This window comes from Chiroxiphia lanceolata, chromosome 6 (assembly GCF_009829145.1).
Source record: "Chiroxiphia lanceolata isolate bChiLan1 chromosome 6, bChiLan1.pri, whole genome shotgun sequence".
Classification (NCBI taxonomy): Eukaryota; Metazoa; Chordata; class Aves; order Passeriformes; family Pipridae; genus Chiroxiphia; species Chiroxiphia lanceolata.
In genome coordinates, this window is record NC_045642.1 from 41628955 (window position 1) to 41656798 (window position 27844).

A 27844-nucleotide genomic window follows, 5' to 3' on the forward strand; every position below is an offset into this window, starting at 1 on the left:
CGGCCCCTGCGGCCGGGCCCCGCGGGCACCCCGGCAGCCCGGTCCCCCTGCACGGTGGGTGTGAGCGCGGGCGGGAGGCTCGCCAGGCGGGCCGGGATTGCGGCAGGGGGCGGGCGGCGGCGCGGGGCTCCGCGGGGGTGGCGGACAGCGGCGACGGGGGCTGGGGCGGAGGGCACCCGCAGGAGCATCCCGGCATCTCGCGGCAGCGGGCAGGGTTCTGCCCTCCGGGCAGTCGGGCGCACCGCGGAGGTGCGCGGAGACCCTCCGCGGGGGTGCGCACAGCCGCATGGGCGGCTCAGAGCAGCGCTGCTGCCCCCGCACTGATCAGCTGCGGGGCGGCCTCTCCCCGCTTTCGGGCGCCCGCCTCTCCTCCCCTTCACCTGCCGGCCGGGCGCGCAGGTGAGGGGCGCGGACTCCCCGCGGCCGGCGGTCCGTGCCGGAGAGGCGGGTTGCCGCTGAGCCGTGCTCCCAGCCCACGGGGCCCCGGGAAGGAAAGGGGCCCTGGAGATGCCCCCACCGCGCGGTCCCAAGTCCGCTTTAGCAGTCAGGCATGGAGTTGAATGGAAGTTGCATTCTTTTGCACGGTCTGCTCCAGGAGGCACTTTTCTTTTTCCATGGAAGGGAAATAGGTTTGAGAGCAAATTGGGGGAAAGGGAGAAATACCAAGGGAGCAAGAGCTACATTATGTTTCCATTTTCCTTTAATGAAGGCCCTGTGGAGGTGTATTTGAAAACACAGGGTCTCCTATGCCTTCAAGGAGGGTGAGAACACTCTGCTGGCTGGTTCCAGGGCCATATGCAGTGTATGGTGGCCAATGAAACGGGGCCTGGCTCGTTCTCTTGCTTGTCTTGGCAGCCTGCTCCATGGCTTGCATTACCAGCCCTGGAACACAACCACTGCCAAACTGTGAGTGTGTGTGTGTGTGTGTGTTTGGACTCCAAGAGCTCAGCAGAAACAAATGCTTCTGCAGCTCAGACCAGGATTTTTTAGCTAGTTTTGAGGAAAATTTGCATGAAAAACTCTATCTGGAGGCTCTTGCCAGAGTCTGTACTGGGAATTTGTTGGTGAATGCTTGTGTGGGGGCATCTGGGAATGCCAGTCTTTGGAGTTCAGATTCTTAGTATGACTCCTAATGATTTAAAAAAGCAAAAACCTACCCATCTGGGGGGCTGAGTGTGTGGGTGCAGGAGCTGCTATCCATACCATCCCTGTGTCATGCAGCCATTGGTTGTTCCTGGGGTCTGGGGGATGAACAAAATCTGCTGAGTTAGTGTGCAGGTTGCTGCTTCTGTCTCCTTGGAGAGACACCTATGGATGCTTTTCCTGCACCTTCACAGTTGAGCATTTCCCTCCTTACAGGATGCAAAGGTCTTTGTGCTCTATTCCTTGCCAAGGAAGAGTAAATACCCCCTCACACCTCTTGTCTCCTTCTGCCCTCTCCTCCAACTAGGCTGCTCAAGCACAGGCAGCGTTGAGCATCTGCTTTGTGGTCACCTTCCCTGTGCTAGTGTTTGCTACTTCAGCTGCGTTGCCTGGGCCAGGTACTTGGCAGCACGCAGTGTCTTGAGTGTGAAGCTGTTAAGAGGCTCTTTTCACTGCAGTGGGCTTTTTGTGGTGGGCCTGGCCCTAAGAGCAAAGGAGGCAGAGCCATGGTGAGCGGCATGGACTCCTTGCCAGCACACATGTGTCCTGCAGTACCAGTGCAGCATGGAGGGGGCACAGCAAACCTGATGCCATCTGTTTTTGGTTGCATTTCTCAGTTGCTTGGACAGTCCAAAGTATCACTCCAAACATCACAGGCTGTTTTAACATGCAGCCAGGGAGCTGAAGGTCCATACGGGCCTCTCAGCTGAGCAGGGCTGTTGCAAACTAGCCAGAACTGGTCTTTATATGGATTAGAGGTCTTTGTGGATGACCCTAGCATTCAGGGCATAATTCTGAAGAGTTTTTAGGGGGTGGCCTTTCATCTCTGATGCCATCCTTGTCCCCTGGGGCAGAGCTCTGTGCTAGAGTAGGGTTGTCTTCTTGAAGCAGATTCTAGCCCTGACCACATGTGGTTATGGGAGGTCCTGGGGAATTTCAACAAGTCAATTGTTAACCTCAATGTCTGAGCCGCAGCCTTTCTCAGACCAGGATATTCCTTCCTCCTCAAAGCCATTTGACCTGTTTCAGGTAGAAATAGGATAACTTTTACCTTTCTGCTCCATACTGCCATCATATGGTGGTGCAACCCCAAAATAATTAATTGCAATCTCAATTGATTGAGATAATGTGATAATCAATGGCAATTTTTTTTTCAGTTGTTGCAATAGAGGAGCCTTGCTATGGTAGGTGCTGTACACAACCCTGCTGTCACAGGTTGCTTGCAAGTCAATTGCTGCATTGCAGTGGTTGGAGCAGCAAAACTAGAGCTTTTTACTACCCTGTGAAGATATGGAGGAAAATGCTCAGGGAGAAAGAAGGACTGTGAGTTGACTGCTTTGCTAGTGGCAAAAAAAGGTTATTCTAAAGTTGAGGACTGGAGAACCACCATCCCCCTTCCTCATAAAAAGGGTAAGAAGGTAAAGCATTAGACAGGCAGGTGTGGGGGCCTAATGGTGGTACTCAGTTGGATGGGGGGTTGCAAAACAGCATTTCTGCCAAAGAGAGGCTGTCTCTGCTCTGGGCTGCCCCACGTGCACAGTGTAGGGAGCTGTGAGCTTCCCTAAAGGAGGAGAGGAGGAAGGGCAGCAAGGCTCTCTGCATTCCTGTTTTTAGAAAGCTTTTCATAGCTTTCTGTCTGTGAATGACTTGGATGTTCCTCCTGCCAGCTAGATGTGCAGGACCGAGCCAGAATGTTCCCACTCATGAAATGGGTTTAGAATTCCAACTCCTGAGGTACAGTTCTTCACAGCTCCTTCCTCTCTTTAGCATTGTGGCCCCCCCACTCCACTCTGTGAACTGGGAGGTGGGACGTTGCATAAGCGGGTGTTCACAAACACTGCAACTCTTCTCCCACATGAGGTTGCCTGTGGGAGGAAGGGAACAGCAAGGGTGGCAGCCAGAGGTGTCTGTGGAGGGCAGAGATGCATCTTTGGTCCTGCAAATCCAGAACCTGGGTTGTAGGAGCTGTCTCTCCCTCTTGGAATGGAAGTGGAGTGTGGAGATAGTGAGGTAACTACAGTGTCTGGCCTACTGAGGCGGTGTGCTCCACCTTGGTCCACTTGGTAGGCTGTGCAATGATCGTGCCTTTAACTGGCCTTTAAATAAAGGGCAATTTCCCTGATGGCATTAAACAGTAATGTCAGATCCTTGGTAAAGAGAGAGCATGCACATTTTTATCCCAGCAGGTGTCACTACAGCTCTTTAGTATGCTACAGGTGGTGGGTTCCTTTGCATCAACTGGTTCAGCAAATGAATGAATGAATACACAGTGGCTGTTGGTAAAGTTCATGTTTACCAGCACTACTGCATGGGTATCTAAAAAGACTGGCTACTCCAAAGGGCTTGTCTGCTGCTGTGTTCTGATAGTTGGCAAATAACTTTGACATTGAGCAATATGCCCCTTGGCACTGGCCCTTCATGTTACTGCTTTTAACAGTGCAGTCCAGAAGAAGCTAGATAGGAGAGAGATGACCTGTTGTAAAGTGCTGCTCAAAACTAGATGCATCTAAAGCAGATAGCAGTTGTGTGGGAATGGGAGACTATCACATTTTAGACAACAGAGGAAAGCCATAATTGCATGGCAAGGTACTTGTGGCACTGGGAGTATGGAGTCTTTCTTCTTTTACCTTGGTCATGCTTAACTTGGTGCTCACTGGGACCTGAACCTTGAGATGGAAGAAGATCTGTAGGCTACAGTGACACTCAACACCTTGCAGTTTCCTCAGAGAGAAGAGTCCAGATGGAAAAAAGCAAGTGGCTCAGTGATTCAGAGGAGTTGTAGCCAACTGCCCTGTCTTTGTTTAGGAAGTTACATTGTTGGGGCATGAGAAGTTGGGTATGTCAGGAAAGGGCTTTTGTATAAATCATCCTTCTGCTAACAGGAGGAACTAGAAAGATCAATGTATCACACACAGGCTGAGTTAATTTGATAGCCAAGAGCTAAAAAAAAGTTTAAAAATGGTAATAAAGCTGTAGTAGAATCTAAGGAACCAAAAGTTGCTTCTTGTGGATGGTAGCACTGCTTCTGATCTCCACTGCAGAATTGTTGTTGCCTATTGGTCAGGAGCATATGAAAGACCAGTTGCTGTGGCTTAAATGCTCTAAGAAGGTACATACAAATGGTGATAGTATGTTAGGTGGTAACATACTGATGGAGAGAACAAAGATTGCTTGTATGGTGACTTGCAGACTTTGGCAGTGCTGTGATGTGTAGCAGCTGACAAGTAACAGTAGGCACCCAGGTCAAGCCTGGAGTGAGAGAATAGCAGGGAAGCATGGCCTTGGTTCTGCAGGCAGCACAGAGGAGGGCTAGTAGGACAGACTGTGTCTTAGTGCAGTGCTTAACATGGGGAAAAGAGAAACATGCTGGTATATACAGAATGTCAGAATCTACTGGCTGGCAATATTAGGTGCTAGACTGGCTCTCTGAGCATCAGAAGGGTACTTGGATCAACCACTGCAGATGTCAGCTTATGTTGTAAGAAACTGTGATTATATTATAGACAGCAAAATTGAAAATAAATTTGCAAATAGTCCTCACTCTTGCCAAGGAAACTGTCACCAGAGATAACTCAGTAATGGCAGTTTAAATTGAAATGTGGCTGTCAGAGCCTGCTATGGGATGTCATAGTCCTCTCTACAGGATGGTGCTGTTGATGCAACAGTAGCACCTGCATTGGGTTTGTACAGAAACAAACAGCACCTCTGGATAAGTGAGGATGCATAGGATAGTTGTGGGAGAACGGTGGATACAAACTGAGGCACTCTCTGCACAAGGAAATGAACGTAGGATTTCAACACAGGTAGGCATTCCTGTGCCAGTTTTAGTCTGTGGGTAAGAATAGCAGTGAGGAGGTGGCAAGAGGGGTATGAATACAGGCTAGCAACCAGAGTACAAGCCCCCAGGGATACTGGGTTACGTGAATTATGCCTACGCATGTTAGATTTATGCCGTAACTGCTGTGCAAACATCAGCTTCTTTAAAAAAAGAAAAACAAACCAAAACCCAAACAAAGAGTCCTCTGAAAAAGCAGCAACAAAATCAGTATGGGAAGAAAAAAAACCCACAAAAAAGCACCCAAGCATATGAAGATTAGAACTGCAGGAGAAAGAATAGGAGGGCATATGGGGACAGTGTCACTGAGGAAGCTGAGCAACTGTATGGGACAGTACCAACTTCATAAAGCTTCTTCCCTCTAAGTTGTGGGCTCCAGAAGATAACAGACTCCAGCAATAGGAGAAAAACTAAGTAATGTGTGCTGCTTTTAAGAAATATTAAATCAGTCAGTGTCACAGACTGCTGACCATAAGGACAAAATTGGGGGACAAAGCACAGAAACAGTTGACACTGGTAGGAAAGATGCAGCAAAAACCAAGGTGAACAAAGGAAGCTGTACTGTTTTCAGCTCTTTGGGGATGAGACTGCTGATAAAATGACTGAGTTGACTGAGAACACAAGAAGACCAGTGCCAAAGCAAGGATGCAAAAGTTACTGCATTAGTTAGGAGGGTTTACAGACATTTCGGCAAGAGGTCAAGTCTTGCGTTACAGCATTTTAACCAGAACAAAGAGAGTGTAGAGTCCAAGCTGAGGATATACAAACTGAATTTTGACCCATGAACTCAAGTGTTGACCAGATTTTTGCTGCAAAGATAGTTGCTGAAGAGAGCACTGAATAAGATAAGATGCTCATCATTAAACTGAAGTTGTAAGAAAGGCTTCTCTGTCTCCCAATTCACTCTGGAGCATGTTGATGAATAGTATTGGAACAGAAGGCATAGCTACGGTGAATGTAAACTTAAGCAGCTGGTGTCATGCAGATCCCAGGGTTGTATGTAAGACTGCACATTCTCTTTCCCCTTGCTGTTTTGCTGTCGGCTTCATTATGTGAAAAAGCATAGCTGATACAATGCAAGAATTGTGTGGTTCAGCTGTAGGACAGCAGAAAACTAGATTTTGCTGGAGACATGACACTTCCAAGCTCATGTAAGGAGACATTGAAAGACTGCCTGGCATTGAGGAAAAAAGGCTGTGTTATGAGTCAGTTCTGAACAGAAAAAAATCTAATAAGAATCCTAGCTAAAGCACTGTGTTAGAAAGTGAAGGAATACAGAGGTGAGTTGGTTCATGTGCCTTAGAAATAACAAACACTGCAAGGGAATATATAGAAAGGAATTATGGATTGGCAAGGCACCAGCCATATTTACCCCATCCAGCAAGATGTGGTATTGAAAGACTGCAATTTAAAGGTTAAACTCAGATCTTGAACTTCAAAGTTATTTCTGCCCTACCAGGTGAATGTGGTAGAAATATGCTAGCGCTATAGGTAGACATGTCTGCCAGGGTAACGGCCTCAGGAAGAAGACTGAAATATTAAAGAGAATTCCATGCCCTGGGGTTTTTTTACATGATCGAAGTACAACTTCTTGCCTCTAGAACTAACCAGAAAAAAATGTGAAAGTATCTGGGACTTGGAATGAAAAAAAAGTTGTGCTTACATGAGGAAGAGGAGTGGAACAAGAGAGTCCCTCCAATCACCAGGAAGTGACAATGCCTGGGGCTGAGGGCCATCAAGAACTGGGCAGGATGATCTATTACTGCACCCCTTCTCTGCAGAGAGGGATGACATCTCTCTTCGTTCCTTTCTTATGTCCGTGGTTATAGCCCTGCTGGGAGTGGTGTTACATTCCTCTCTAAGCACTTGTCTCTTGAGAGTTCTCAATGTGCTTCTGAGCTTCTTGACACCTGAGCAAGATCTTGTTTGTAGAAGTCACTTTTTCCCCCTTCCACCTAGTTCTCAGCTCATCTTAATGTGCGAGTTTATGTTCTTCCAGGTGACTTCTGGCACTTTTGTTTGATCAGCTTTAGATTTAGTTTACACTGATGCAGGTATAATGTGGGCTTTAGCAGTGCAGTCCCTGGATCCAGGATACATTTTTAGAGCATACTGGATACTGGGCCAGCTCCTTCACTCTGACCTGTGCCATATGTTACACTGGTACAGAGGCTCTTTCAAGGCATATTAAGCTACCAGATCAAAGATGTAGAAGGAAAAGGTGCCAGAGAAAACAGTTTCCTCAAATAGCCAGTTGTCCCCAGGGAGCTGCCCCAGGCTCAGGAGTGCAGGGGGGAGGATACTCAGTGGCCAGATTGTGCCACAGTCTGGAAAACACATTTCTCCTTGCTCTTTATTTCATAAATTGCAGTGACTCTGCATTCAGTCTGGCTGAGGACCTGTACTGTCCAGCCTGGGTGCTGTCAGCTGCATGTTGTGATGACAGTTAAGCACAGCATTGCCAGCCCATCAAAGGAGGTGATTGTCTTGCTCTACTCTGCACTGGTGCAGCTTCACCTTGAGTCCTGCACCTGTGTGCAGTTTTGAGCCCTACAATATAAAAAAGGCATAAAGCTATTAGAGAGCATCCAAAGGAGGGCCAAAAGGATGGTAAAGGGCCTTGAGGGGAAGCCTTATGAGTAGCAGCTGAGGTCAGTTGGTTTGTTCAGCCTGGAGGAGATGGGAGATCCCATTGCAGTCTACAACTTCCTCACAAGGGGAAGCAGAGGGCCAGACACTGATCTCTTTACTCTTGTGACCAGTGACAGGACTCTAGGAAATGGCATGAAGGTGAGGTTTAAGTTAGATATTAGGAAAAGGTTCTTCACTCAGAGGGTGGTTTGGTACTGGAACAGGCTTCCCAGGAAAGTGGTCACAGCACCAAGCCTGCCAGAGTTCAAGAAGTGTTTGGTCAATGCTCTTGGGCACATAGTGTGATTCTTGGATTGTCCTGTGCAGGGCCAGGAGTTGGACTGTATGATCCCGATGGGTACCTTCCAACTCAGCATATTCTATGAATAAATTAAAACTAGATCCCCCAAGTCCAGAATGGATTTCATTATCCAGTGCTGGGCTCAAGTCAATTCCAACCTGAAGCCTGTGAAAGGGTGGGTCAAGGCCCCAAATCAGTTTGTGCCATGGCAGTTCACATGGTATTTTTAGGATAGAGACTTCAGATGGTGTTTTTAGTTTAATTTTATTTTTTAAATTTTTGCTTAAACTCAAGGTGATCAAACTGTGTATGGACATCTATGGGATTGCCGGTGAGGGTCGTGCAGCAGCTGGCCCAGGGTGTGTTGCCATTGGCAGGTGTCTTCCTCAGTGCCACAGCATGTCGCCTTGATGGCAGCATCTGAGAAATGGCTAGATCTGCAGTGTGTGCAGCTATCCCAAAATGGTAGACTTAATTTAATGCCACAACAGCTGTGTCCTGTGGCAATGTGTCCTGGGAAGAGCCTCTGGGGTCACCTCCCCTTTGCCATGCCACCTCACTGACCTAGTGCTTTTCTGCTGGAGAGGGGCAGTCTCTGAGGAACACGGTAAGGATTCAGGCACAATAACTTGCATTTTTCTGTCTGGAGGGCAGCCTAAGGGTATGATGGTGCTGGTTTCTGGACAGATGAAGCATCTTAGTCATGTGTAGGCCTGAAAGGAAGGGGGAGGGAGGTAGCATGCAGCTTCAGAGCCCTGCTGCATCGGCATCTCCAGACAGTGTACAAGGCAACTACTGCTGATGTGGAATTACAGCTGTCTGGTTTAGAAATCACTGTGGAAGGCAAATACTTTGGATCAGTTTAGGTCCTTGCAATCTCAAGGAATTGACCTATAGTCTTTTCCGAGGTCAAGTATCATTACCAAATATTTTCTCTTTCTTTTATGTCACCAAATGGGCAGGAGTCCATTTCATCAAGTAGAATCATTTCACTTCAGAAGTTACTTGTCTCTCTTTCCTGTCTTCTCCTTTTCATGCTTTAATGATCTTGTGCAGATCACAGTCCCTGGGCCCAGCTTCCTCTCCCCACAGCAGGGCTCCTGGCACTGCGGAATGCTGGCTTGCTCTCCCCTTTCTGATCTCCTAAAGGGTGACTGGAGCAGAGGGCTTGATTCCTGCTTGCCATTTCATGATCTCTATCTTGCTTCATTTGCTTTTCCATGCTCTTTCTCAAGTCCTGTTGGTCACAGCTGAGCAAATTCTGCCAGGGGATGTCTCATGCTGACACCTAGACCTCTTTGGTGGCAGGTTAGACTGTATGACAGCTCACAGCTCATTGAGGCTTGTGCGCACTCTGCTGCAAATCCTCCTGTCTGTACAGGACATGCTGGAAGCCGTGGAGCTTGCATTAGCCTCTCTGCCCTTGACTAACATGTATGCTTGTCTTTCTTTCCCTTCTGCTGCTTATCTCCTGTTCCTTCACACTAACAAATATGTTATATAATCTCCTAGGTAAGGAGATGTGCCAGTGCCAAGAAATCCTTAACTTCTCTGTTTGTTATGATTAACCGTCTTTAGCCTGCTCCCACTGACCCCACTTGAGCAGGGGGGCTGGACCAGGTGATCTCCAGAAGTTGTGCCCAACCTCAACTGTTCTGTGACTCTGTGACCCAGCAGTCCTGTGTCACACACAGCTTTATTCATTTTCAGTCTGGTACTGACATAGATTTGTCACCCCAGGATGGCAAGTGCTGAGCAACTGTGGCAGCTGGCTTGGCAAAGTGTGTGTATGTCTCTGCTTAGCACAACTATACTGCCTGGACCAAAAGTCTGTATCACCTCTAACCTAGTCTCTCAGCAGCTGAGAGTGGATGCTTTGGAAAGAGCAGGGCAAGTACATGTTATTCTTCATTTAATGCACCTCCTCATTCTGGCAGTCCATGCTATGAGAGCTTCCATGAGTTTCCCCAACTATTCCTTGAATCCTGCCTCATGACTAGCTCTTGTGATGTCAGGAAGCTGCACAGTGGTTGGGTTTGCTCCTTTAGCCTGCTTATCTCTCCTGACATTGCTAGTCCTCATCCCAGCTGTGTCAATGCCTCCTGAAGTGGGGCAGGATGGGGTGGATGTCTGGAGGCTCCTGTAGTGTGCTGAGACTGGTCTGACTGGGCAGAGCAAGGAGAGCAGTGCACAACACTGGGAGATGTGGTTGAGTTGAGGAAGGGTGGGAAATGGTTGCTGTGCAGACAGAAGTTGACTCCTTGTGTTGTAAATAGGTGACTTGTAGGTGTCCCAGGCCAGTTACACAGCAGGAATGTACTTGTGCTGCAGCCAATAACCGTCTGCTCCTTCGCTTTTGGACTGATGTAACAGCTCCAGCTCTGGGAGCTTCCCATTTTAGGTGTAGTTTTATTTCTTTATCTCTTTACTGCTTGTTCTTCATATTTCTTGATAACTTCCTTTCTTCTGCCAATAAGTGACTTGCCAAAGTTTGTCCTGATCCTATTCTCACTTACACTGCAACTTTTTGGTTTTCTTTTATGACAGAACAAGTCTTTTCACCTTGCTCCATTTCCCCTCCAGCCTTTGCTTCCTCACGTCTGTGCTGGGAGATGTTTGTACAGTGGCAGATTTTTATCTTGCAGTTTTATCTGTGGTCTTTCTGTGCTGTGTCCCAGCCCTGACTAGATGTGCCAAAACCCAGTAGTCCATGGGGTCATTACTGTCATTGCAGCCAGCTCCTGTTCTTCTGGTGCTTTGTCTCTTCCCTTCCTGATCTATATCCTAGTAGCCTATTCTTCCTAGTAGGATTAATATATTTTGGTTTCTGTTAGCAGGTTTTGCTTAGTCTCTGCCTTTGCCATCCCTGGGGAAGGATGTCTCCCTTCCCTGGTTCTCGCTCCATTAGGTGATGGGACTGTAGAATGAATTTGTCTTGTGCTGTGTCATGAGGCTGGGTTGTAATGGGATGTCTCACTCTCCCTCCAGCCTACGAAGCTGTTTCCCCTGCTATGATGCCAGGGCAGATCCCCGACCCGTCCCTGACGGCTGGCGCGCTGCCTGGGCTCGGCCCTTTGACAGGACTGCCTGGCACAGCCCTGACTGCCGAGGAGCTGAAGTGCGCCGACATCCGCAACATCGGGGCCATGATCTCGCCGCTCCACTTCCTGGAGGTGAAGCTTGGGAAGAGACCCCAGCCTGTGAAAAGTGAGGTGAGTCTTGGGGGGGCTGCTGGCTGCAGGTGACCTTGCAGGGTTGTTGTCTGCACCTGACTGGGTTTCCCTTCTGCCTGTGCTTTTCTGTCCTACCAGGTTGGCCAGCAGTGTGTTTTATAAGCATGTCACGCTGCCTGTTGGATGCGCATGCATGTTGGTAGCTGCTCCCATAGCTGCCTCTTCCACCTGCCCGAATTTTTGTCCCTGCAGCACTGGCTGGCAGTGGTGGCCTCATTGTCCCAGACCTGACTGGTCCCCTGCAGCCATTGGCAGCTGGCTGAACTCAAACCCTGCCTGGGGAGTGGGGTCTGGTGCAGCTATCATGTCCCTAGGTTGGGGCATGCACCCAAAGGAGGAGTTGCACAAACTGTCACCTGTGCAAACCAGGGCCTTGGTCATTCTGGCATTGCTGTTGCCTCTCCAGTGGGGATGACATGCATGGGCAAGCAGTGCAAAGTGGCAGTAGTGACTCAGCCTGTGCTGTGGGAGCTGTCCCTGCCCTCCTGCTTGGGGTGGGCCCTTGCTTCACCTTGAGTCTCCTAGCACGGGGAAGGTGGGTGATGTCTGCTTGGTACCAGCAGACATCAGAATTAGGCTGACGGGACTAGGGAGACCCTTGCACAGCATTTTCCTTGCATGGTTGTCCTATGTATTGGTTCTCCAGTCTTTGACTCTGGCTGTACAGGTGGTGAGTGTTTGCACCTCCCACTGCCTGCAGATGGAGCTGGAAACCCACCAGTTCAGAGGTGCCACGTTGGTGAGGATGGGGGGGTGTTCTCAGAAGGTCCGATAAACAGCCCTTCTGAACAGTGCATTTGCTTGTATGTGAGGTTACTTCGGATGATGCCGTGTGAGGATGGGGTGATGTGTGTTCTCTGGAGACAGGAGCAAGGAAGTGCTAGATGATGTGAAAAACTGCCTGTGAGCTGAAGGGGGTAAAATAGCAGTTCCAGGGAGCAACCCACTCTCCAAATGGTGCCGACACTTAATTTAGACCAACTATTTTGGCAGAAGAGCAGCAGCCAGGCCAACCTGTGGGGAGGGTCCTTGTTCTTTCCCCTTAGCCCCTTGATGTGGACTCCTGCAGGGAGAGCTGGTATGATGAAGTCCATCTGATCACCTTGCATAGGAGCTCTGTGCCCAAGGGAGTGTCCAGTCAGCTTGTGCAGCCTGGAGATCACCTGAGGAAGGACTGGGCAGCTCTGCAATGGAAGGAGCTGGGCTAGGGTGCCATGAGAGGACATTGTAAGGGCTTGGGGGATGGTAGTGGCTTTGGTCCCTCCATAGACAAAGCAGTCATGGATTTGCAGCTGAAGCCAAATTCTCTTGCAAGCTCTTGGCCTGGGTATCCTACAGCAAATGGGCCTGTAATGCCCACCTTGCTTCATGGGTTGGGGAAGAAAGAAGCAGTCTGTGGCTATGCTGTTTTCCTGGGCCCAGCTCCTTTCCTGGGGCATCTCAGGCACCTCTGAGCTGGCCCTGCAACAGCTGCTTTTGCTTTTTGTGGGCATGGGTATGTGATCTCACTGGCATGTGCTTAACAGGGACAGGGCAGTTCTGCCCCACAGTAGGTACTGAAAGTGCTGAGTGTCCTCTGAGCCAGTTTTTGAGACACCATGTGGAGGAAAGATAAGAGGAAATCCACTGACAGCCTCTGCATGACTGCCTTCCCTGCAGCTGGTTCCTCCCCTACATGACCTGTGAATCTGAGGAGTTGAAGACAGCAAATGGAGCTGCCCTTGGCAAGGCTTTGCAGCAAAAGCCTGAGGGAGATGAAGCAGTAGCTGCTTATCCCATGAGTAGCCAAGAAGCTGCCCACACATAATTTTGCAATGCAGCCCACAGCTACTTTCCTATTGCAGGGAGCCGGAGCCCATGAGCACTGGATACAGGCATGCCATGCTTTGTGTGGTGCCTGGGAGGGCAGATTGCTCCCTGTGAGCTTGGGCACAGGCAGCTCTCTCTGCTCTGTGGGGGGGCTCCAGCATCTCCTGGCTTTGGGGTGTTTGTGCCTGAGAGTGCACACAAAACCCACCCGGTGGGTATTGGGTGCTGGATTCCCCACAGAGTGATGGACAGCCTCACTGGGCAAGCTGCTCTCTTCTTGGGGTAGCTGTAGACAGGTGCTTCTGGGCTCTTCTACCACTGCAACCTGCCTAGGGTGCTCCCTCTGGGGCAGAGCCCTGCCTCTCAGGTGGATGATCACCTCGGTCTCTGAGGCTGCTGACTGAAACAATTCAGGAGGCATCCCCACACTTCCCACAGTGATCCCCTGCAGATCAACTGCTGAGACATAATATTTGGTGATATACCATCACTGGCCCTTGTGCCTCTAAGTAGAGTCCTAACCCCCAGCACCAGGGCCATGTCACCTTTCTGAACTGAAATCAAGCAGAAGCAGACAGGAGGAAACCTGTTTTCTTGAAGAAGAGAGCTTCTCTGCCGCAAGAAGCTATCTTAGGGGGAGATGAGTGGTTGTTAAATGTGCAGAGGGGGATTGTGGCTACCCTGATGTCCACCTCCTCTTAAACTCTGTGAGGAAGTTTTTTAAGAGCTGGCAGCAGAGCATGGAGTTAGAGCCCTTCTGATAATTTCTGCTGTCACCTGTCACATCTGAGTTATGTGGTTATAGTGTGAGCTATCCATTTCTGACTGGACTTGGGGTATCAGTGCAGTTCCCATCCTAGTTCTCCTAAGTGTGGTACATGGTGCCCCATGACACTGCCTTGGCAAAGGAATGGTGGCAGCCTGGCATTATGGAAGTCTGTGTATAGCTTGTGCTGACTTTGCTTAATATTTTAGCCCCAGCTAAAATAGCAACTTTGGTATAATGCTTGGGAAGTAAGGTAGAGAAGATACAAAATCTATTTGTGCTATAAAACTTGGACATTGCCTTCTAAAGCATGCCACATGCTGCGTATCAGATATGCAGCTTACTTGAGGTACCCCTTCACGTTAACTTTGCTGAGTCCATGTTTCATCCAGTCCTTACACATCACACTGAGATGTTTTGCTTAGTGTGTTTTGGACTTGATGAATGTTAGCACTGTGCGCAGTTTACTGTGGATGATGGAACCTGCAGCTTTCATTACCAGCAGGAACCATTGGTGCATCTACATGTGGGTAGATCTGGCCATCAGGTATCAGTCAATAGGAGTGAGGCAGTTCAGTCTGACATCTCAAATTTGAGAGTCCCAGGCCAAATGTGGATGAAGGCACTGAGGACCTTTTCATCTCTATCCATGCTACAAAGTGTAACCTGGATGCTGACTTCACAGGGCTTTCCAGCACTCAGATTTTTCTTGAAGGAGCTGGCTTGGGTTCTTGGATGTAAGCATGCCATAGGCCGTTTACACAAGCTTTGTAGCAAATATCCCTAAATACTTTGATTATGGGTTTCCAACCCATAGGGCTTATTGACCTGGCCTGTGTGGTTTGTGTCAGAGAGCACATAGCAAACAGTGCAGGTACTGCTGTGTCCTGCTTCTTTACAGGGGATGTAAGACCTGTCCCCACTTTACCATGGTTGCCCTGTGACTCAGCCAGCACTGCAGCTGCAGCAGACCAGTCCCAGGCATTGGAATGGGGGGAACAGCCAGGCCCTGTTGGCAGATCTTTCAGGTTTTTCTACCTCTTACCCTTGGCTGCTTGTGTGATGCTTTGAATGACTGTGCTCACAGAGCTGTGCCTATAGATGTCTGTGTGACAAACATTGCTCATCTTTGTGGGAAGGGGCTCTGTTCTCCTTGTCTCTGCCCTTTCTCAGGCAGGGAGAAGCCCTGTGAAGGGTTGTCTGTCCCCTGTCAGCCAGGCCCTCAGCTGTGGATGCCACACTGGTCTCTCTCTCTGTGTCCCCACAAAGTGGAGTTAGAGGCTGTAGCAGCAGCACACCTGGCTCCTGGTGAGGATTAGATCATGTCACTGGAGGCCAATGACATGGGTGGCTTCCATCTTGCCCTGCCACTGCAGGGGCTGCAAGATGCTCACCCCTACCTCCTGCCCCAACCCACATCTGCTGGCTCTGACCTGGGTTTCTCTGTCTTGTTGCAGCTGGATGAGGAAGAGGAGAGGAGGAAAAGGCGCCGGGAGAAAAACAAAGTAGCAGCAGCACGATGTCGTAACAAGAAGAAGGAGAGGACGGAGTTCCTGCAGCGGGTGGGTGCCCCAATCTGTCCCAGGGCACAGCAGGGACCTCCATAGGAAGGTGCCACAGCTGTAGGCAACGTTGCCTCCTGAACTGCCCCTCAGCCTCCCCTTACTCCTGTGCCTCTTTCTGGGAAAATACAGGCCCCCACTTTTCATGAGGCTCTGAAGGTGGTGGCCATGTATATGCCAAGGCAGAGCTTACCTGTGGTGCCAGGGCTGGAGTAGGGCTCTGGGCTTGTGGTGGGGGAGGGATGATAGTGTTCCTGCCTCAGTGCTGGAGCAGGAGCACTCACATGAGCGTGGCACAGGACGGGCTGGCACTGTGCTGGCCCCTTGCCTGAATTCCTGAAGGTCTTCCTGTTCAGAGCCAGATGCCCACTTACCCCTGACTCCAAAGCAGAAAAATCGTCACAGCACCTTGCTGTTTTTCTGCAAAGAGTGGTGAAATGTGGGCAAATGACACAGTGGGGGGCAAGGAGTCATTTCACAAGGGCAGGTCCTTGCAGATGCGGGGCGCGAAAATTTAAACATAGGTTTGTTCCCAAGCACCCTTCCAGACCACGGAAAGCAGCCAGGCAGAGGTTTTACTGTGGTGCAGCAGAGACCTGCGCAGTGGCTGTGTATTTCCTTGTGGTGGCACTAGGTAGCACAAGGCAGCAGGGCTGGGGATGAACTGCGTGGAGGGACCTGGTGTCTTGGCAGTCTTCAGTCCGCTCCCATGCTGCAAGGGCTGAGGGGCAGCACTGAGCAGAGGTGGCCTGTTGGCCAAATTGTTTCTCCTCGTATCTCATCCTGCTGGAGTAAAGTCACATGTGGTTGTGTTCCTGTCCTGCTAGGAGTCTGAGCGTCTAGAGCTCATGAATGCTGAACTGAAGGCCCAGATAGAAGAGCTGAAACAGGAGAGGCAGCAGCTGATCCTGATGCTAAACCGGCACCGTCCCACCTGCATCGTGCGGACAGACAGCATCAAGACTCCCGAGAGCGAAGCTAACCCACTGCTGGAGCAGCTAGAGAAGAAGTGAAGGTGGCACTGGGCCAGGAGGAGGAGACAATGGCGCAGGGTGTTCCAGGGTCTCTAATGTATGTACTGTATGAAGAACTGTGCACCCAGACCTGGTGCGGACCCAGTGAGGACCCAGTGGGCTTCCTTGGGAACTATGGACCAAATATGGGGACAGAGAAGATCAGGAACCTGCCAACCATGTACTCTGAGGCTGAACCTGGGAGCAGGGCTAGTGGCACCAGTGAGGGCAACCTCCCTGTGATACCTCACCACAGCCCTCCAGCCTGCTCGCAGCCCTGGGGACCCACGATGCCACATGTCCTGCAAGGACCACACACCCCGTGGGTAGCAGGGGCGGCAGGCAGAGGAGTGGCAGCTGCACGGTGCCCACTAGCACCCTGCCCAGAGGCTGCTGCTGCTCCTGGAGCATGCTCCAGCAGGAAACCCAAACCCAAGAACCACAAACACTTGATGCAGCCCCGTCTGGTGGGCAGGCCTGTCGGGGCTTGGTGGCGCAGGCGCCCCTCACAAGCACACTCAGTATAATGTTTACAGCCCAGCTGTCCGTGTCGGCCGTGCTTTTGAATGCACATTTTTACACTTTTTTAAAGTATTTTTTACAAAGTTTTTATACAGCAATCTCTATAAGGATTTATATAATCACTAGACGTGATCCCATAGAAATGTATGTTATGATGGTCTGTTTGATACAAACACATATGCCGCAGTTATCTCCATTCTGTCACTTGTCTGGTAGCATCCAGCTCCTTTCCTGGCATGCTGGGAAGGGGGTCCAAGCTGCCCTCTGCAGTGGTGTCGCTACCCTCTCCATCCATGTATGTCCTTCATAATATTCAGTTCTGTATCTCTCAGTAAATGTTATGTTTGTGTATGCCGTCCTCTTGTAGCTCTGTTTGGGTCAGGCCACAGTGGGCTCTGGGCAGATCTTGGCACTGTGGCAGCATGTGCCAGGGCTGAACATACTGGGTGCATTCCTGGCTGAGTGGCAGGGTGGAGCAGATCCCAGAGCTGTTTTTTGTGATTGTGTTAGTACTTGTGGGCTGGGAGAATTCACCCTAGAGAAGTTGGGAGCCTTGGAGGCAGCTCTGACTGCTGTCAAGCAAGAAGTAGCTCAGTGCTGCACCAAAGAGGACAGGCAGGCATGGCTTGCCAGCTGGAAAGGCAGAGGGACACCATCTCATCCTTACCCGGTCCTTCTTGTTTCAGTCCCAGTTACAGCAGTTTGAACTCATTTCAGGGATGAGAAAGAGATGTCTTTGTGGTCGTGATCCCTTTATGGATGGGGGTGTAGAATAGTTCCTTTGGGTCTCTGCCAGGTCCTAGCCTTGCCCCTAACTGACATGCTGGGAAAGCTCCTAAAATCTTGCCTTGGGCTTTGGCCAGTGCTGAACACAGGAGTGTGGAGGTTGAGAAGATAATCAGCCAGGTGTGCTTCAGGTGCTAGAACTCAAAAATCAGCGTCCTCATATGAATAACCAAGCCCTGACAGTATGGCTATGTTCCTGACTCAAAGGTATGAAGGCAGTGGTCTGGACTGGGGCAGACCCCATCTTCACATATGTGCACCACTGAGGGCTCTCAGAGGAGCAATGGTGCACTCAGTCTTTTCCTAGTGTCCAACCCACTTCCACTGTGGATGAGGCTACTTTGATGCAAACTGCAAGTGAAAAGAAACTTTCAGCATCTGGTACAGATGCACACTCCAGCCAGGAGCACTGAAGCAGCTTGAGATGAGCTTGACCTAAAGGTGACGACAGCATGGGAGAAGGTCTTCCTTGAGCATGACTACTTCTCTAGTGAATATTTCTCTCTCTGTAGCCTCCTTTTCTAATCCTTAACCTCTGGGGATATCTGACATTAGTCTTTTCTTCATACTTTCTTCCTGGATTTCCCCTCCCATTCCATAACTTCTTCGAGACCTCACAAAATGCTGCCAGGTGCCTTATTTAGCGTGAAGATGTTAGATCTGTTAGAGACAAGGTTTTTGCCCTAGGAGAACTTGTTGGCTGAGGTTCTCTAGAGGGATAAGCAAGGGCAGGACCTGAAACAAAGCTGGTGGAGAAGAACAGTGTCTGGCCTGGCTGCCACTGCCTGCTGTGCAGCCCTTGAAGCTGGGCAGCTGTACATCTGCTGTTCCTTCTGCCCAGACCCTGGAGTAGGTGGCTCAGATGTGACCCATTCCTCAGCTGCTGTCAGGAGCCAATCTTCATACTTTGAAAAAATACAATACCTCTGTCTCTTATCAAGCTCTGCTGAGAGGACACAGAGCCCTTGCTGGGCCTGCTTATCTCTTCAGGACTTTATTTCCCTCTGCAAAGTGTACATGGTAATGAATTTCCAGACTCCTGCAAGTATCACTTTCCTCTATTTTGTGGTCAGCAGGTGCTCCCTGTGGAATATTAGATCCAGCCACAGGCATCTTGTGCTTTTTGCTCACCTGGAGAACTTGTCAGCTGTCACACACCTTCCAGAAGCAGTGGCAGTACTGTGGAGGCAGACAATGGCCCTTCTCTAGCAAACAGCCACACTGCAGTAAAAATTTCTGCTATGAAAACAGCTGGCTTGGATGAGAAATATAAGGTGCCCTTTGAAACCAAGCATGCTAGAAGCAGTGGCAAAGGCAGTAGCTGAAGAGGGATGGATCAGTTTAATGCTTAGCCAAGGCTTGGGCAGGAGCTATTTGAGTCCTGGCAATGCCCAGGGGTTAGAATGAGATGATCCTTAAGGTCCCTTCTAACCCAAACCACTCCATGATTCTGTCCTCCAAACAACCTTCTGCTGCATTCCATTCTGCTGCAAACCAAGGGGTTTGCCACTCGAAGTTCAGGGCATTTCTTTTCAGGAGGCTTGGTTAGGATATAACCCATTGGAGTTAATGTAGAGAGTTTGGGCCTCTTCCTCTTTAAGCCACAGCCTGTGAGTATTGAATGGAAAAGACTCCATCTCTTGTGTAATCCTGAGGGCTGCAAATCCCTCCTGGTTGCTGTAGTAGACAGGCTACTTGATGTTCCTGAGTCTGGTAGCATGTGTCCTTTTGAGACCCAGGTCCCACCTTAGCAGAGTTACAAGTTTTGCCATGGGAGAGGTGGTCCCGCTGAACACCTTTCAGGCTGGTGCATTTACCATGGCATCTTCTGGGCCTGGGGAGGAGCAGTGAGCACATGCCAGGCACATCCTATGTTGCTGCATGCCAGAACGTGCTTCCAAACCAAAATAGCAATTATTGTACCTGTGGCAGTGTCCTCCCGCCTGGAAGGTACTGCGAGGACTGGTAATGTAGATTGGCTTGGAAAAGTCAACGGACACTTCTCAAAGGGCTGGAAGCACCTCCTGACCATTCCACACCACCACATCCTGTGTTAGGTGCGCTGTGGGCCACTACCGGGCGGAGCTGATGGGATCTCGTATGCTGATGGTGGTGCTGGAGCCGATAGCCTGATAGATGGGGGGCTGCACCCCTCATGCTGATGGGCGCACAGACACACACGTGGATCCCTTCCGTGAGTGGCTGTAGTTGGCTGTAGGCAGAGCCGCAGTTGCTGGCCCCGGGTGCAGGAGCCCTGAAGACGGCAGCCGCTGCTGGCACACAGCTCTTGTCTCGCTCGCTGGCTGCTCCACCAGAGGTTCGCTAGTGCTCACGCAAATCCGCACACGAAGTGGCTGGAGACAGGCACGCAGGAGCCCGTCGGCGGGCGGGGTGCTCCAGTGCCCGGGCACCGGGCAGCGGCCGCGCGGCCGGTTCTTCTCCCTCTCCCTGTGCCCCCGTGCCGGCCGCTCTCGTGGCCTCGCCGTGTCCCGTTCGCGTGTGCCCCTTAGGCTGCCCCCGGCCCCGCTGCTGCCCTGGGCGCGGGCAGGGCTGCCCCTGCGCTCCGGCGGGGCGGGAGGAGGCGGCGGGAGCCGGGACCGCCGGCAGGAGGCGCCGCGCGGCCGCAGGAGCAGCGGGGCGGGCGGGGCGGGGCCGGGCGGGTGACCCCGGCACCGCTCCAGCTGGGACACGGCCGGGCGCGGGGTTCGGAGCGCCCGCCCTGCGTGCTGCGCGGCCTAGGAGGGCGCTGCGAGTGCTGACCGCTCTCGGCCTGGCGGGCAGCTGTCAGAACGGGTCCAGAGGAGCTCCGCGGGAATGGGCAGAGGGCTGGAGCACCTCTCCTTTGAGGAAAAACCGCGGAAGCTGGGGCTGTTCAGCCTGGAGGAGAGGAGGCTCTGGGGAGACTGTAGAGACCTTCCAGTACCTAAAAGGCCTATGAGAAAGCTAGAGAGGGACTTTTTACCGGGGTCTGTTGTGACAGGACAAGGGGCAACAGTTTTACGTTGGAAAAGGGTTTGGATTGGATATAAGAACTTTTTAAAATGAGGGTGGTGAGGCACTGGAACAAGTTGCCCAGAGTTGTGGATGCCTCAGCCTGGAAGTGTTCATGGTCAGGCTGGATGGAGCTCTGAGCAACCTGGTCTAGAGGAAGGTGTCCCTGGCCATGATGGGGGTTGAAACTAAATGACCTTTAAAGATCTCATCCAACGCAGACCTTTCTGTCATTCTATGGTTCATGGTGCCACCTCATGGTGTCAGATGGTTCTTGTCAGACATAACCCCACTCAGCAACACTGGTGCTTCCCGGTCATTTCACCTGCAGATCCCTCTGCTTCTGAGATACTTGAGGTGCCTCAACAACCAGGACCACCAGCAGGAACTCCTGATGTGCCAAACGCCTCATCTAGCACATGCCTAACTCCTGTTTTGTGAGATCTACATTCAGGTCATAACCCTTGTGCTCCTTCCCACACTCCCTAGTTCAGACCAGAGCTCTCCCCAGGGTGATGTGGTACAATATTTTTCCTGAATCCCAAGCAGGTGAGCCCCATCATTTTTCCATTGCTTAGATGCTTGTCGCAGCTCCCTGGTGTCCTTCACATACTACCCCAGTTTCCTCTGCAAAGCCAGTCTTACCTCTTCTCTCCCAGGGAAAGGTTGGTGCCACTTTGCCTCAAAGCACCAGGCCTGAGGCACTGCAGGTATGTTGGGCTGAGGATCCAGCTACAGTAGGTTGGTGTGGGTGCTCCACACTGCACGTCTGACTCCCTTCTTCTTGCTGGACCCCTGAGAAGTGGCAGGGCCCATGGGCAGCAGGAACTCAGTTTCCCTAGAAGGGTCCCTGGTCTTGCCAGCTCTTCACTCTCTCTCCTGCAATCATGAGCAGCGCACGCATCCAACATCTCCCTTGGCCTGCAGCTGGTCACAGGCAAAGGATGCTTGGAGGCCGTTACTTTGCAGTTTTTCACAGTATTGTTCTCACTTTGTATTTGAAAAACTGCCTCCTCTGCCTTTCTCGTCAGGGGCCAAGGGTGACTCCGTGACACTGTGGTAAGTGGTATTAACTAACCTTTGCCCGTGACCTGCCTCTCTTGTTTCATTTTGAGCCAAGGGCAACAGGTATTCATTTATCTTTGTCCTTATTGATTCGTCTACTCAACTTGCTGTAAAATAAGCCCCAAAAATCCCCAGCTTTGATATTTACCAAGAGTCGTGAAAACTGCTTTGGTTACCATGCATGCCAGACTGTGCTGAGCAGTACTGGCACCAGCACGGCCCATGACTGAGTGCAGGACTGGAGCCAGGGAAAACTATGTTGCCAAGATATTTGCAGAGAAATGAGAAAAACTAACTAGTGCTTCCCTGAGCCTGGAAGTACCACTTGGTTCCCCATGCCTTTGTGCACTTTTTGCTTATTTGTGATCACTGGTTGCTGATGACTGAAGCATGGGCGTGAGACAGTGTGACACAGGTACAAGCCCTGGGCCTGCATGGAGGCACCACGCTCCTGCTGGGCTCCGGAAACTGCCCTGAGGGCAAAGCAGGCTGGGTTACCTGTCTCTGATTAAGGGTGTGATTCTCCACACACCGTGCAGTTGGTGGGGTGGCCAGGGTCATCTCCCGTCTGAGGGATGTAGGCAGGCAGGGCAGGTGCTGTCGGAGGTATAGCTGGACCCACTGGCAGTGGACTTGCTGCCAGCATTTCTGCCACCAACACTTTCCATCTGAGGAAAAGATCCTTCCCTACAGCCAGGAGATCTCCCTGGCTCTCGCTGGGCAGGACCACCAGGAAGGGCTGGCACCTCGGACAGCATGGCTGGGATTTGCCTTTTCTCTGCATCTGGTGTTCAAGAAGTTATTCCCAATTAGCTAAAGTGATGGGCTGGTGTGGTGATGAAAAACCCTCCTCCAGATGTCCTGCTGCTGCATTAAAATGGGTTTACTTTGGTTTGGTGTTTTGGAGTGACCAACTCAAGTGGACTCCAGACCAGGGATGAATTTAGCAGAGTGGGCAAGTGGGTATGATGGCCTGTGGTGATAAGCTCTTTGTGAGCAAAGCCTCCTAAGGGGGGAGGGAGTGAGCTGTCTTGTATCAGGACTGCTCTAATTCTGATTAAGACCATCTGCCAAGGGGTTTACTGAACTTCAATCACTTCTAACTTTAATACAGCTTAGCTGTTCTGAATGTTTCTGTGCAGACTGACTCTTGGTTCTCCAGCCCTGTATCCTGCTGTCTGTGCGCAGTGTGTGAGCAGGGTGCCACGGGTTTTGATGAAAGGTTAGCCCCTGTGGAGGAGGAAAAGCTCCTGCCATTCAAGGCAGGATGTGGGTAGGACTGATAGCTCCACATCCCTGTCTAGCCCAAGGGACTCTGCTAGACAAAAAGGCCCCGTTCCAACCCTGCCTCCCAGAATTGCAAACTAGAGCTCCTAAGAAATACCAGCAAGAAGCTACTTCCAGAAGCTTGCACAGGTTTCAGCAAAAGCAGAGGTTGGGACTGTTTGACAACGAGGTTTCACTGCTGCCTGTCACGTCTCAGATGAAGCTTCAGGAACAGGATCGTTTGCCAGTAACCACTACCTTGTGCTGATGTTATCTAGTTTCTGCAGAATGAATTTGCTGAGTTGTCATCTGTGGCACTGTCAGGGGAAGTCCTGACTCCTGACACTGCAGTTCCTGCCTCTGCTTTGCCATAGCCCCAATTCCAGCAGCATCATCTGGGCTGGTTGGATTTGCTGGACAACTGCTTGTCCTGAAATCGCATGGAGTTGTCAGGAGGAAGTGGGCAGCAAGGCTGTGCTGCAGGCCTGTGGGCTCCAAAATCCAGTCAAGTCACTAGGCAGGCTAACAAATAGTTTCTGATAGAGGATAAAATGGCTACTGACAGCTCATTGCAAGGTGATGCTGAACACCTGGTGACCAGTTAGCAAGAGGGGGTTTGTGCTAGAGCTAACGTGTGGGTATCTGCAAGTGCCTCTCAGTACACGGGCTACTGGCTTCTGTGACAGAGGCAAGCTCTCTGGGTGCCAGACAGAGGCACTGCTGCGTTGCGGAGACATTTACTGAGTGAGGCATCCCTTTTCTTCTGTGCAGACTTTCCCTACAAGCAAAGTGACCTGATTCACTCACCAGCTTCAGCCAGCAGATAATAGATGAGTAGCTAATAGGTGCTAGTGCATACTGGCACTGCTATGTGACCAGGCAGGATGATGGCACCCCATGCTGCCAGTGTAACAGACTGGCAGAACCAAACTCATTGGTTCAAACAAAATCCCTTGGCTGCAGGTGCAAGGTGTTCTCTGTGTCTGTGCTGCGGAAGCAGACATCTGTTCTGCTGCCTATTGGACACCTCGGGTCACTCGATCACGTGCACAGGTTTTAAGAGCAATGCAAACTGCCAGTGTACCCTACCTGGCCACTTGCACGTGAGATGGAACCTCACTCAGGCAGGACTTTGGAGCACATTTCTACATCTGATAGCAACCATCTGCTGCAGCCACAAAGTCTGGCATTGCTCAGCAGCTGGACTCATATGCTGGGGTAGCAGCACCTCAGCATTTCTCCCAGCCATGCTCTGGAGCATGCCTAAGTGCCAGCTGGCACCTAGGTGGTTTAGATGAGAGTGCCAATGGGTACAAGGTTGTGCTCCAAATTCAGGATAGAACTACCTGATGGGTCCCTCTCACTGTGCAGCAGCAGGAAAAGGAGGAAGGCTGCATGACGAATGGGATGAAAATCCATCCTTTATAACTGTAATGCCATGGTACAAGGGAGGAAGCTTCCCTGGCATGCTGTGGTTGCTTTTGTCTGCCCCACTGTGGCAGACAGTTGGGAGACATCCAAAGATAGGCACTGACCTGAATTAGGGCTGCAGGAAAATTTCCCCATGTGGGGACTAAAAGTCCCACTAGTTTAGAGTGGAAACTAGTGAAATGCCATGTGATAGAGATGTACAGAGCAATGCCTGGCTCAGAGATAAGTCTGTTCCTTTGCTCACCCCCTCACAAGATGTTCAAAGAAATGGAAAGACAACTCATTTCAGACTGGTAAACTGACATACTTCTCACAGAGCCAGCAAAGTGGTTTGTGCAGGTGGACAAGATGCCCTTTTGGCCAACAGTTTCGGAGGGCTCACAAGGAACCAGGTATTAACATGAAAAACAAGGATACCCAAAACTGAAGTTAAAACGTTTGGCTTAAATAAGATAGAAGATGGCATGATTCTTGGACATCAAATTTGGAGTTTGGTAAAGAATGGCGGGAAGGAGTTTCCATCTTTTTTCTGTCCGCTCTTTGAAGCCGATGTTGACAGTATTATTTATGTCAGGAGGACTGACTTTTCAAGTCAGGGCCTTGCAGCAGCACCACTGGCATGGCTTAGAGTACAGCACTTCTCCCTCATCCCACCTCCAAAGCACTATCAGGGATGAGGTGCGGGTCACCTGTGTCTGGGCACTGGTGTTAGCAGCCGCTGCCAAAGCTGTGGGAAAAGTAGCCATGCCCCAGGAGGCTGGTTATGGAGCTTGTCTCTCGTGCCAGGGTGCTGAAGTGTGAGGATGGAAAGCACAGGATTGATGGTCATGTGAAACTGTCCATCTCCCTCCGTCCCTCCCTCTGCTGCTCTAAGTCCCCTGAGGAAACCTGTGGGACTTCGTAAGCCCTCTGAAATAGCCAGCACTAAATGGGTCCTCCCTTGTGTTTGGATGTTGGACCATGAGCCTCCCTCCCTCCTCGTGTTTCTCTCAAAAAGGCATTGAAGAGCCCTGAGTTGGGCAGGGGCTCCGAGGGATGGACCAGGTGTGGGACAGGGGCTCAGCCCTGCTGCTGCCTCCCCTGGCAGCCTGCTGTGGGATAGCTTGTCTCCCAGGGAGCTGGCAGCATGAGAGAGCCGTGGGTGTGCCAGTGTGCGCCAATGCAGAGCATCCAGGCTGATGGGGCTTGGACACATATTTGTGTTTTGATAACTCTGCCAGTGTGGTACTGCCAATCAGCACTACTTGCACATTGTACCTTCTGCACAGCTCCCTTGTCCTCTCCTTCACAGCTCGTCTGCTCCATGCTCCCCCGTGCTGCCTCTGACACGCTGTGCTCCAGGACTGCTTGTACAAGCCTCACACATGCCTGGGCGCAAGCTCACTGCGTGTGCACCCATCAGTGCAGCTACTTGTGCTGAATACCTCCTCCAGCTACACTGCATGAGCTGAAGTATTGCGGAAGCTCGTTCCCACCAAATGGGGTGGGCAGAAGGGAGAACTAGTGTATACATCCATGTAATCCAAAACTGAAGCAGATCCCATTGGGGTGGGAACACAGTACTAGTATGAGTGTTGTTCACAGCCATCTTCTGCTGAGGTGGGTGTCTTGGAGTCTAGCTGTAAGAACATGTTTTATGGCGATGGGTGGTGTTGAAGAACATTTTCCTCTGAATAGCATCATGGAGCAGCAACGTAATATGCTCAAGAATCATGTATTAATTTAAGAGACAAGTAACACATTCACCGTCCACCCCCATGCCATGCATCATGGGTGCAACCAATACCTAGTAAACATCAAATCCTCTATCAGGCTGTAGTCATCCCCTGGGAGCACAATTTTTGCTGCTTGGTTGCTGCAGTTGGATTCACTGCAGCACTAGCAGGGGCCCAGGGTTGGGTCCTGCTGCCACTGTGGCAGGGCTGGACAGCCACATGCGCCTCTCCTGCTCTTGTGGTAGCCTGGAAATGCACATGCTGGACAGCATGAAGGAAGCTGGGGCTATAGCCACTTACCAACACCAGTAAGTCTACCCCTGGGTGGATCAGCACTTCTGGTTAAACGGGTCACTGCCCTTCCTCTTTGGGCCTTCCCCGTCATCACCGAACGAGACTGCCACTGAGATGAGTCAAACTGTCAGACAACATCTGCACCCTCCGCACACCCCGTCCATGCGCTTGGATAGTTCAACTGGTGGGCTCAGCCCAGGCAGCGGAAGCAAAGGAACCCTGGTTGACTGGGGGGCGTCTGGCAGCTGAGCCTTTTCAGTGTCCCAAGTGTGGCTGGGTGATCTGGTCCATTTCTGACAAGATCCCAGAAGCTAGACAGGGCCTATGGAGGCAGCAGTGAGAGAAAGTTTTGCCTTAAACAGATGTACTCTACCAGGGTTTGGGATCTGCTAACCTGGAGACTCCTGTAAGTGCACATCTGAGTACTTGCTCATGAGCTGCAAAGTCCTTGCCAGGAGAAGATTAGAGGTTGCTCAACTAATTACCCAACCAGTTTATTTGTATAGGACAGGAGAATGTGGTTCACCTCTTCAAAATAGCCTGGGGTGAACTCTAGTAAGTCTGTGTCTTGACATAGAAACTCCAGTACATGCTGGAATTCTGACCCTGACAACCTCTTACCAATCCTTCAACTGAGAGCTCTAGCCGGGCTTGCTTTCCCCCTCCAGTGAGGTCAGATGTACCCCAGCTACCTAGAGCTTGTTGTCCATATCTGGAAAGCTAACATATTTGGCATTTCCTTTCTATATCTTTCTTCTTTTAAAATAGGAACCAAAGAAAGCATTACTAATGACATTCAACACCCCCCCAACCCCCCCTCCCGCTTAAAACTGGCAAAGCCAAGTACCAAAGAGCTAGAAATTGCCAGAAATGGGTTTGCCTGGGCAACCTAACTTCGGCTGTCTTGTGTGTATGATTACTTCCTGCATTTTGCCCTGGATTGCCACCTCTTCAGCACCCAGACTGGACCCAGCACCCAGAGCTGGTCAGCTAGGCTGCATCCTTTCTTAGCAGGTCTGGGAAACTCCTATGCAATTGGTGAAGCAAGGGATTGCAGAAAGAAAAGGAGGGTCTCCTGGTAGACAGTTGATGCCTCCCTGGAGAGCTGGGTTTGTGTCTACCCCTGCCTCGAAGTTACTCTGTGAGTTGGTAAGCCACATAAGCAAGAGCTTTCACAGGAGCAGCCGTGCCTTCCTCATTTGCCAGAGCTGCTTTACAGAAGTGCTAAAAGTTTGCAGCTGCAGTCACAGACATGAGGATCTGGGGTTTGATTAAATTAAGTGTTATATAGGGCCAAAACCACTGAAAAATTTAGATCCTGGTTGGTTCAAAACATGTTCAAAACAAAACGAAGAAGTACTTACAACCTGAATCTCTCTTTGTCTCTTCTTTTGCACCTGTTAAATAGGGATAACTCCACCCCCAACCCTGAACCTGAAAAGGTGGCTGAGAAGATAGATTAATTAATAACCCTGAAGAAC

At 50.7% G+C, this 27844-nt stretch overlaps 1 protein-coding gene across 1 annotated transcript; it reads left to right on the forward strand.

The window, feature by feature from the left end:
- The first annotated feature begins 26 nt into the window (after window positions 1–26).
- JDP2 (Jun dimerization protein 2) lies at window positions 27–27836 on the forward strand. The gene is made up of 6 exons (XM_032691552.1): window positions 27–54; window positions 10899–11122; window positions 15176–15280; window positions 16108–16959; window positions 20924–21141; window positions 27772–27836. The coding sequence occupies exons 2-4, from the start codon at window positions 10922–10924 to the stop codon at window positions 16291–16293; spliced, it is 492 nt and encodes a 163-aa protein (XP_032547443.1). The 5' UTR covers window positions 27–54; window positions 10899–10921; the 3' UTR covers window positions 16294–16959; window positions 20924–21141; window positions 27772–27836.
- The last annotated feature ends 8 nt before the right edge of the window (window positions 27837–27844 follow it).